This window comes from Plasmodium inui, assembly GCF_000524495.1.
Source record: "Plasmodium inui San Antonio 1 unplaced genomic scaffold supercont1.24, whole genome shotgun sequence".
NCBI classification, from domain to species: Eukaryota; Apicomplexa; class Aconoidasida; order Haemosporida; family Plasmodiidae; genus Plasmodium; species Plasmodium inui.
Window position 1 is genome coordinate 78,322 of NW_008481858.1, and position 10,995 is coordinate 89,316.

Below are 10,995 nucleotides of genomic sequence, written 5' to 3' on the forward strand. Positions count from 1 at the left end.
ACGAGGGGGACAAAGAAGAACTGCTTACACAGGCGCCCATTGGCATAACTGCGCTATTTCGTCACTCACATAATGGGGACAATATTTGTGTGTCCTACTATAGTGACGCATAAAAGTTGCAAAAGTGGGAAGAACAAAAGGAGGTGAATTATTTATTTATTTATTTTTTATCCTCCTTCGCCTAACCACCCAGGGAGGTACAAAACGTGTATATTTTTTGTCACCCAATCATTGGTGATTTGTTTTTTTAAAACGTTTTAACGGAATGTGCGGACATGCAGATGAAGCGACATCGAAACGGAGAAAAAAGTCAACCACGTCATTATGGCAACTACACCATCATCACTACGCCGTCGCCACTATACCATCATCACTACGCCGTCGCCACTACACCATCGCCACTATACCATCGTCACTACACGATCGTCACTATGCCATCGCCACTTCGCCTCTACCGCTTTTCTACCCCCACTACAACGTGTAATTTTCAACGAAGTTGCATAGAACCCCGTTTTGGCAGTATATGCATGTGTGCAGGTGAATCTTCAGTAGCACGGCCTTGTTTCGTGCTATGGAAGCTTCGCCGTACTTATATATGGGGAAAAAGTATTTGCGAACTTTATTTAGCTTGTTTTTAAATTTGCAGATATATATATTATTCTTCACTTGGATTTCATTAATAACTGTGCAGTTTAATTTTTTTTTTTTTATGCTGCTCCCTTTTTGCTTATTTGACTGATGCTCCTCATTTCTTGCTTTACAACTTTCTTCTCGTCCAGTTTTGTTGGTGTGTTTTTCCCTCTTCTCCGAAACTTTTTTTTCATCTCGATTCAACTTAATTTTTTCCGTTTCCTTTTGATTCACGTGTGCATGTGCAGAATAGTGTGATGCTGTGACGGAGGTGGATTCTGCACTTGCTACTTCCCTTGAGTCGTTCTTTTTTGGGGGCGATAATTTTATAGGGGCATTCTTTCCAGGCGAGGAACCCGATGATTTTTGTTTTGCGTTATGAATGGTGCTAGATTTTGGTGTGCCCCTGTTTTTCGCGTTTATCTTTGCGTCCTTCGCATTTTCCTTTGAGTCCTTAGCGTTTAGCCTTGTGTCTTTACTTTCTAGTTTTTTGTTTTTAGGAGCTTCCTTCCCGTCTTTTGCGATTGTCCTCAGCGCTTTAGAGTTTCCCTTCACATCCTTTGCGTTTCCCTTTGCGTCCTTTTGGACCTCCGCCCGTGTTGCCATTTCCGCTTCTCCCTCCGCAGGAATTGCTGCGACTTGCACTACTTGAGCCCTCGCGGGGAGATTCCACTTATCCTTCGCTTCGCATGACCCCGTCCCCCCGGACGATTTCTTACTGCCGCTTTTCGTGTCATTTCCCTTCTTAGCGCTACTCTGCCTTTCACTTGAAGCGTTTTTTTTCTTTGAGTCGTTTATGCTACTCATTTGAACTTGGCTTGCCCCTTCTTGATTATTGTTGCTACATTTGGGGTTATTTACCGAACTGACACATTTTTTTTGCTTTCACTTTTTTTCATTCCCGTTGTGGATTTTTCCCCCGCTAATTTGTTCACTAACTGTCTCTGTGACTGCTATGTGGTGTATTTTGACGCGTCCTCAGCTGTTGCTTTTTTTTTTTCACCGTTAAGGTTGATTTTTTTTATTTTTTTTTTTTTCCCTCCGTTTAAGTGGAGTAATTCCTCTTCTATGATGAACCTTTTTTCTGATTCCTTAGCATTCTTAACCCTACCCCTTTTCTACTAGCTCCTGTGTGCGGCTCAAATATGGTACTGTTTCCCCCTTCTTTAACGCACTTTGGCTCCCCGTTCACTGAAAAAACTGAACTCTGTATCGATTCCTTCCTCCCTATCGTTTTCGCGACCGTGGTTAGCTGCGATTATTTCCTTAATTTGTTTCTTATTCTTTTTTCTGCCTAGTTCGGTGTTACGTGGTTTCTCCCCCCTTACGGCTTCCTATTCTGCTTTCCCCCTTCGATGAGGGGAAAACAGATTACTGCGCATCGGTCGTCTGACGCAGTCATGCGTCTGTGATATGTCCTGTGTGATATGTGTTATGTATTTATTGTGAATTTGTTGTGCGTCTGTTGTGTGTTTGTTGTGTATTTGTTTTTTTTTCCCATATTGGTGTAAAATTTTCCGAACGTTTTTGGCTCTTTACCTGGACAGGTCAGGTGCCAACTTTTTTTTCTTTTTTTTCTCTTTTCACAAATGTGTTAAGGTCTTGTATGCTTGGAGTTGATGCGCTTTGTCAGATCGCATGGGGAAGAACCAAGACGGGTGCTACACCAGTTATGCATAAAGTGGGCGCGGAGTATACGCAGGGTGTGCCAAAGAATCGCCGAGGGTTCACTCAACATGTACACGCAGGCGCTGTGTTGATTTACACACTATGGTGAGTTGGCTTCGTAAACCGGGGCGATGGAAGTAAAAAGGAGCGAAGCAAAATAGTATAACGAGAAAAAAAAAAAAAAAACAAAATAAATACTTCATTACAGAGAATGGGTAACAGATGGCATCCGCCTCTTGACATATTTAAATACACACAATGCCCGCGAGTTCATGCTGGGGGAGGAGAGCTACCCTCTGCGCTTCTCAAAAATGTATATGCAATTTTTGAGAGCATCGTTGCTGCAGTTTTTCCGGAAGAATGCACTGCTCTCTTCATCATAGGTGTAATTAAAAGCGTTCAAAAAAACGTCAAGAATTTCTTCCTCCCTCTTTTCATTTATCGTCCCCGTGTTGAAGGTGTTCGGGATGTCCCACGATAAAATAATCCCCCTGGTGTTTAGTCTGTCCAAGTTTCTGAGGAACGTTTCTTCTTTTTTCTACACGTGGGAAGGAGTCGGCTGTGTTGTGGCGGTGTGGTTATCTCTACGCGGCGCATATTCGCGGAGCGCGCTAATAAGACATGTCATGTAGACGCATCAGCCTATGTGTACACCCCCTGTCCAAACTTACCTTGGGAATATACTCCCCCACATTCAAGCATAATACGTAGTCAAAGTGGAGAACGGTCCTGCCAATTTCTGCTGCCTTTTTTATGACTTTCTTCACCTCCAAGCATCTGTTCTCCTTCGCATGCTCCTTCCTATTCGAGTCGTTCACTTTGTTCAGTATTTCCGCTACGAAGTATTCATTCGTGGCGTCCAGTGGAAAGATGTCCTCTATCAGGAAAAAAAAAAAAAAACAACACCATGTGTGTATGCCCCACCGCGCAGACCACTAACGCTGAACAAAAAGAACGTACCATTTTTGAGATGATTGACTAGCTTGAAATTCCCGTCAACGCCCACTGCCCTTATTTTGTGAAAGTTTAATTCGCTCACGTAGTGCCCATGCCCACACCCTACGTCTATAACCGATTTGACTTCTGCAAGGGCGGGAAACAGTTGCGCATGTGTCTGGGGACCCAACTCCTCCCGTTAAGGTTTGGCACATGTGAACACCCCTACGTGGAGAGTACTCCAACGGAGAGGCGAAATACCCCCTCCAAAGGGAAACGGATCGCTTCTACTTACTCTTTTCCTTAAGATATTTTATCACCAAATTGGACAACATATAGTCAAAGGAATAATTCAGATTAGTCATCCAGTACCCATTCTCGTGAATTCCCCATTTTACTGTAAACCCTAAAAATCGCAACGTCTCGCTGAGCAGCTTATGTTCATACTTTTTCACATAATACATATTTGTTGCTAGTCGCTGGAGAGGAATCGGTACGATGGAAGGTGCCTCCTTCCTGCCAGTGCATGCTTGGCACAACGTGATGGCTGGGCTGGAAGGGGGCAAGCTTCTCAAAGGAGGCAAGCTTCAGAAAAGTGGAAAACTCCCTATAGGCGTGGAGTCCACTCGCAGGGGAGAGCCACACAACGGTTGCCGCAAATCTGGCAAACCTCACAAAATGAACACTTAAAAAGACTCGCACAACACAAAAAAAAAAAGAAGAAAAAAAATCGAGCCGTACATATCTGTAGCGATTCCAGTACCGCCTTGCATCAGAGGGGTGTGTGTCAGGGAAGTAACAGAAAAGGGGATATTCTTCTCCTCGCCACGCTACACGCTAGGTGGCCCGCATCAGAGGCGCTTCCTCCCATCACAATGCCGTTGGCGGGGTGGTGAGGGGGAAACCTTCACCTGCCTCTGCCATTAACACGCATAATTCACCTTCGTGAGAACATTCCTACTCATGCGAAAGAAGTCACTCCATATCCAAGTAGGGGTGCCTGGATTCGAAGGCTTCGTACTTCTTCTCCGAAACGACGTGCACCAAATCTTGAAGCAGGAAAAAGGGAAAACGAAAAATGAAACAGGAAAAAAACAAAAAAAAAAAAAAAATACGGAGATAGCAAAGTTGCGTAGATAACATCATATGAGCATGAAAACATCCGACTGATGCACGCGGGACTGCAACGGGTCTGCATAGGTCGGCCGCTCGACCTATTACATATCAAAATTAGAAGGTTCAAGGAGTGCACATACAGATGGGTAAAATGCCTTCGGAAAAAAAAAAAAATAAAAATAAAAATGAATACCTTGCTGCGTACCCTTGGGAGGGCCAAACGGAGCGGCTTCTATGCCTAGACGTAGGTATTCCCCTCTCGCTAGGACAGTGGGGGACACAATACATCCCACTCATGCCCCCTCGCCACACACACATAGTAGTAGTAGCGTATCTCCCGTGTTTACACCGAAGCTTTGCTCATCAGGAAGTAATACGCCGGAATGGACAAAATCCAGAGGTTGTACCTGCAGTGTTGAGGGGCCCAATGGAAAAAAGGGAACAGTTTCTACATGGGGGTGTCTCTAAAGACTGGGAAACCCTGACACAAGGGATTATACGTAACCATACACTGCGACACGCACAACAGGAGATGAACTTCCCCTGAGTGAGTTTGCCCTTCCCATTAACTAACAAACACATGTGAAGCAAGATGAACAAAATCTCCTCCCCAGGGGTCTTCTCCATCAGCAGTCGCTTGCAGTTTCCATAAATCATTCCTGACGTGAGAGAAAGGAAAGAGAAGGGTTAGGACTTATCGGGTCAGGGCAGATCAGGGTAGGCGAGACATCACCTGGGAGGTACCCCCTCCCCAATTAGGACGAAAACGCTACACTGGAGAAGCAAATCCAACCTGCTATGACCACTCGGTAAACCACAAAAGGTAGGGCCATAACTGAAAAAGGGCGTGTGAAAAACAAATCGACGTGAAATGGCAGGAGAATAAGAAAGCATGCATACTTCCCCCCTCGCAAGAGGTAACGGGACGATGGTTCTGCTACGCCTTCCCCCCACCAACCTGAGTCCAACGATGCGTAGAGACTCAATTCCTCCTGGTTTTGCATTTCGACAAGAAGGTACAAAAATTTAAGCACTCCATAGGTGAGCGAAGTTCGGAACGTCTCTTCCCTCCGTTTCTCCCTATCGATTGTGCAACACATAATAAAAAAAATGATGGTTACCACGAAGCAGTCGTAAATCGCTTCACCAATCTGACTGAGCACCTTCAGTGAGGTGAACCCTGTCCCGTTGAATGCATAAACAAATATATGTATGAGGTATAATAGATTAGAGAGGACAAAAAGGAGCACTCCAATGTGGAGGGCTTCCTTTAGGGCACTGTTTGCTCGCCCTAACGATTCCTGCTTTCTTCTGTACGCAAGGGAGAGGATGCCTAAGATGACGACCAGGAGAAGGTGGATCTCGATCAGCCCTACGAGGGGAGCGCGAAAGGTGTCGTGATGTGGGACTGAGATGGACAAGTGCAGAGGCAGCGAGGCAGGGGAAGCTGTGAGGTAGAGAGACAGAGAGGCAACAACACCGCTCCCCAACTGCTCCTTCTCATCCGGACCCACCGTGATCCTCGCAAGAAAAATGGTTCCTCAAAAAGTGCGTATTATTTCGAAACTCAATTTTGTAGGCATTCTTCACGTGCCGTCCACAAGCCAGTAGGACGAAAATCAGCTGGGTCCCTTTGAGAAGGTCACCGATATTCTCCTCATAAACGAAGTAAGCATTTTGTGAATGCCCCGGGGGGATGTTATCAAAGGGGTGGACAAACAAAGCCTTTCTCTCTAAGTCTGAACATGTCTTTCCGTCCTGCCCAGTCATATAGTCATGCACCTCCTGCTCCGTCTGCTTCAAAATTAAGAGCTTCGTGTTGGGGATATACGATCTCGTCAGAATGAATACGCCCTTTTCTCCCTTTGTCCGCCGACTCCCACTGTAACAGAAGTGGCCATACAGACTAATGTCTCTGTCCTGCTTCAACCCATATAGCACCTTCCCCGCTGCGTAGAAGGGGCTGGTATTGCTTCTTCTTTTACTACTCGAGAGGGGGACAGAAGTGTGTGGCCATATCTTCCACGTGCAACTTCCCCACTCATTTGGACGCATTTGCGAGCAACTAGTTGGGGAGCCCTTCTCCCGGGGGGGCAATCCCCCATCCCAATGGACAGCGCAGAGTAGGAAAAGTAGAAGGGTTAGGAATCCCCCCTTTGGCATCGCCATTTTACACAGTGCCGTTAGCGCTGCTGTTTCCGCTTCTGTCCGCGCTACTGTTACCGCTTCTCCTCGCGCTTCTCTTACCCGTGATGAATCTAACTCACCGCATGGGTAAAAAAAACATTTTCACGGAGATGAACAAACAACGGTGCGCACAGCGAAGCGGCGTAAGAAGGGAACGATGCCTACAGGTTTTGAAATGCCTTCCATGCACGGGCTTCCCCCATTATGTGAAGAAGAAGAGGAAAAAAAAAGAAAAAAAGAGAGAAAAAAAAAGGAAAAAAGAAGAAAAAAAAAAAGGAAAAAAAAGGAAACAAAAATGACTTCCCTTTGTAAGTCACCCACAGGGCCGTGTCTCTCACCGACTGTGTGTTTGACAAAAGAACACACAACGAGGAAACGCCAGGGAAATTTCCCCTCCGCCTTGGTCGCTTGCCTATGTCATGAGTGGAAGCACATATGCAGGTGAGCAGGTCAGCGGCGTAGACGTGGTGGGCCTGATGAGCCTGCTGCACCAGGACATGGCAACCCAAACGTAAGGACATGTCCAATTTGACCCTTTCCCCCGCATGCTTCGTCTTATTGAAGAAATGCTTCTTCCCTCAACCAGCAGGGCTAACTGCGGACTCGTTTGCCGCTGAAGAAGCCAAGGGGGGAACACAAAATCTGCAAAAGGAAATAGGGAAAGGGGCTCTTTTTTTCTTCCCCCCCAATTGTTTACATCGCCCTATTGGCTTGATGACACACGGAATGCCTCAGTGGCAATCAGTTGGTGACAATTCGGGTTAAAAAAAAAAAAAAAGGAAAAAAAAAAACAAAGATAGGTCAACCAAAATGAAGCAAGACCCAAATTAGGTCAACCAAAATTAAACCCTTCCAGGCTTCCCCTTCCGTCGCTCCCCCCACTAGAGCAGCTCCGTGATGTTCATAGGCATCTCGTCAATCTGCGTGGAGTAGTACTGCTCGATGTCCCTGAGAATCTTTATGTCGTCATTTTTAACAAAGTTGATGGCGACCCCCTTCCTTCCAAATCGACCGCTCCTCCCGATACGGTGAATGTAGCTCTCCCGGGAGTTAGGCAAATCGTAGTTAACAACAAGGGATACTTCCTGCACGTCGAGACCCCTTCCCCAAATATCAGTCGATATGAGAACACGAAATTTACACTGCCGAAATTTTAGCATGATGTCATCTCGCTCACTCTGACTCATCCCTGCGTGCATCTTACAGACGGTAAAGTTCGCCTCCTGCATCTTCTTCGTGAGCCAGTCTACCTTCAATTTGGTATTACAAAAAACAACCGCCTGCGTGATGGTTAAGCTTTCATACAGATCAGCAAGCGTCTCATATTTCCACTGCTCCTTCTCTATCGACACAAAGAACTGTTTTATCCCTTCCAAAGTCAGTTCGTCTCTCTTTACTAATATTTTCACCGGTCGGTGCATAAACTTGTTCGTTATTTCTAACACCTGCTGTGGAAGGGTGGCTGAGGAAAGTACTATTTGCGTGTTGGGGGAGAGGAAACGATAAATGTCGTATACCTGCTCCTTGAATCCTTTATTTAGCATCTCGTCTGCCTCGTCAATAACTAGCTGTTTTATATACTTGCACTTTAAGTGCCTCAAATTCAGCATGTGGTAAATCCTTCCTGGTGTCCCACTAATGATATGCACTCCGTTGTTTAGCGCCTTTATGTCGTCACTCATTTTCTTCCCTCCGATGCAACAGTATATCGTTACGTGGATGTAATCGGCTAGGGCAAGACACACCTTCTGTGTCTGCTCTGCTAGCTCTCTTGTCGGCGATAGGATAATCACCTGGGTTTCGCTCAAATTGCGATTAACACAGTTTAACGCCCCCACGGCAAAGACACAAGTCTTTCCTGTCCCACTCTGACTCTGCAGAATGACGTCTCTACCACTTAGAATCGGTTTGATACCCCTCTGTTGGATAGCCGATGGCTTCTCAAACCCGTAGGCGTAGATCCCCCTCAGCAGACCTTCGTCAATTCCGATGTTCTCGAAGCTCGTACATATTTCGTACTTCTCCGACACTTTGTAGTTCTCCACCTTCTCCATTTTGAGATGCCTCTCAAGGGGGGAAGCAGCTGCTGGTGCCGATTAGCCCGGTTGGCTGCCGAATTGGCTGCCTACTCCACTGTATGGTTGTCTCTCCCTTTGGGGCGACTTTCCTGAACCGCTTCGAGATCTTTCACCGGGGAGGGCAATTCATCCGTTTCTTTTCCGTTACTCACCGGGGAGCCAAATGTGACCTATGCTCTAGCTATAGCTATAACTGTAGCTATGACCCTAACTCAGCCGGGGCGCGCCACGTTCACTCTTGCTGCGCATAAAATGGATCGTACGTCAAAATGGCATTCTCTAATGGGTCATCTTCTCCCTCCCTGGGGGCTGTTCCTTTTAAACTTCCTACAGTGGGATCTGCCCCGTTCGCTCGGTTTGGACCATTGACGGGGAAAACAAACAGCACCGCTTCTTTTTGCTATTTTTACGGTTGCCTCGTGTTCCCCTTTTTGGTAACTCTTCATGTGGGGAAGCATTGCTGGGTGGTGGCTCACTATGGATGGCAAGTCAACCGGGCAAGGGGGCCAGGCAAGTCAGCCGAGCAAATTTTCGTGGGGGACGATCCACATATCTTTCAATGTGAGCTAAGAAGCTATGCTGCTCAGCTGAGGGGCTTCTATCTATGCATCCCCTCCCGATTTTGCTGTCGGAACTGTTAGGTTCGCCTCTTCCGCTTCGCTCTTGCTCTTCGTTCTGCTTCTTCACTTCTTCCTCCTTGCGCCCTCAGCTCGGCCGCTTATAATAATGACGTTATGCTCTCTTGGCGATCCGCTCCTTCCAATTGATATCTCCCAGGGGAAGAAAAAAAAAATAAAAAAAAAAGCGGGAAAAACAGGAAAATCAGGCAAAACAGGAAACACAGGGAACGCAGGAAAAAACCAAAACAGGTGGCAACAATTTGGGGCCAATTCAGGAACACTTCCAATCCTTTTGGGGGGGGTGCTAAAATTTTCGCAACTCCGGTAAGAGGCCACGCCATAGAAGCATTGCCACGCAGGAAATGGTTCCGCCGCGTTGACGTACACGATGCGGCACGCACGCATGACTGTCCCTGCGGGAAAAACAGCTTTTTTTCTTCTCTCCCTTCCACGCTTTCTTTTTTTTTTCCACTTCTTTGTATTTTTTTCGATTTTTTTTTTCTTTCCTTTTAACTTTTTTTTTTGTTTCATCGGCGCCTAGCCTATTTCGACAAATCCTATGCAGTTGCTGCCCTCACTCGAGAGGTACAGGAGAAGTCATTTTCCATTTCCCCCCCCGGAGGCGGACGCACAGTTGGCTTTCCCGACGAACAGTACCAAGGAGACCCCTCGCCTCGTGTAGATACCCGCAGGTATGCCTCCACACACGCGTGCTGAAGCGCAGTTAGATAGGTCCATATATGCATATACATATATCTGTATCTATATATATACTTATCTATACATTTGTAGCTGCATCCGTAGTGGTGTCTATATTTATACGTGCTGGCGTACTTAGGTGTCGACATATGAGGGCCACCCCCGGTACCTGTCTCGATGCCCACGCCATGTGTCTCATTCCCCGCGCAGGATGCTGCTGAAGCCTCACATTCTGTAGTCCAATCGTCCAACTCACCGATACAGTGCTACTCCGCAACACCGCTTCTCAGCCTCCCCACATGGCGCTAACGACGGACTACTCCAAACTGAGCGACGTCATCCACCAGTCGCCCGAGTCGCCCACCCTCTACAACCAAGCAAAGTACCACACACAGAAACAAAATGATTCCTTCTACGAAATAAAGCGCTTTATGTGTCTAGGAAGCACTATCTCTGACGATGCCAAATACGACGTGGACCTGTTACTCAACCAAGGAGACAAAAAATGCAAAGACGTCTTAACTGAATCGTTCAAAGTCATAGGGTACAAGTACTGCACAACGAATAACAACGACAACGTTAGGTTTGCCAAACTTTTCTATGACCACTATGCTAATTTGTTTTACTGCATGCACCTGCACAATGACGACAAGAAGTGCAACTCGCTCTTCAAGCACTTTTACGAAAAGATTAGTCCTGGCCAACCCGTAGCGAAGAAGTAGTGCCAGCAGAAGTAGCAGTACCACAAGCGGTACCCCCGCGCTAGCTTCGACTCAGGAGTGAACCCCACTGCGCGGGGTGGGGTGGAAGTGTCCCCTCATATGAGCATATACTTCTATATGCATGCCCACCTTGGAGCTACTTCCCACTTTCGCTTCCATCTCCACTTCCACTTCATCTTTTTTTTTTTTTTTTTTTTTTTTGTAAAATTGAAAGAACCACAAAAGGAACGCGATGCTCCCTCCACAGAGGAGGAAGTTAGGGACTAGGTCGACATGATTAAAAAGAAAAAAAAAAAGAAATCCCCAGATGGGTCCTCCCATCTGTGCAGCAAGAAGAAC

At 46.5% G+C, this 10,995-nt stretch overlaps 5 protein-coding genes across 5 annotated transcripts; 1 reads left to right on the plus strand and 4 right to left on the minus strand.

Moving 5' to 3' along the window:
- Positions 1-471: 471 nt before the first annotated feature.
- C922_04499 (hypothetical protein) lies at positions 472-1,437 on the minus strand (the record flags this gene model as incomplete). Its single annotated transcript, XM_008820082.1, has 1 exon — positions 472-1,437. One exon carries the CDS (start codon positions 1,435-1,437, stop codon positions 472-474), a length of 966 nt encoding a protein of 321 aa, XP_008818304.1.
- Positions 1,438-2,587: 1,150 nt separating this feature from the next.
- C922_04500 (hypothetical protein) lies at positions 2,588-3,698 on the minus strand (the record flags this gene model as incomplete). The annotated part of the gene is made up of 4 exons (XM_008820083.1): positions 2,588-2,836; positions 2,970-3,175; positions 3,259-3,381; positions 3,530-3,698. 4 exons carry the CDS (start codon positions 3,696-3,698, stop codon positions 2,588-2,590), a joined length of 747 nt encoding a protein of 248 aa, XP_008818305.1.
- Positions 3,699-4,209: 511 nt separating this feature from the next.
- C922_04501 (hypothetical protein) lies at positions 4,210-6,519 on the minus strand (the record flags this gene model as incomplete). The annotated part of the gene is made up of 7 exons (XM_008820084.1): positions 4,210-4,283; positions 4,456-4,505; positions 4,698-4,757; positions 4,889-5,009; positions 5,144-5,185; positions 5,309-5,722; positions 5,865-6,519. The coding sequence occupies 7 exons, from the start codon at positions 6,517-6,519 to the stop codon at positions 4,210-4,212; spliced, it is 1,416 nt and encodes a 471-aa protein (XP_008818306.1).
- An 899-nt stretch (positions 6,520-7,418) lies between these two features.
- C922_04502 (eukaryotic initiation factor 4A-III) lies at positions 7,419-8,591 on the minus strand (the record flags this gene model as incomplete). Its single annotated transcript, XM_008820085.1, has 1 exon — positions 7,419-8,591. One exon carries the CDS (start codon positions 8,589-8,591, stop codon positions 7,419-7,421), a length of 1,173 nt encoding a protein of 390 aa, XP_008818307.1.
- A 1,642-nt stretch (positions 8,592-10,233) lies between these two features.
- C922_04503 (hypothetical protein) lies at positions 10,234-10,656 on the plus strand (the record flags this gene model as incomplete). Its single annotated transcript, XM_008820086.1, has 1 exon — positions 10,234-10,656. One exon carries the CDS (start codon positions 10,234-10,236, stop codon positions 10,654-10,656), a length of 423 nt encoding a protein of 140 aa, XP_008818308.1.
- Positions 10,657-10,995: the final 339 nt, after the last annotated feature.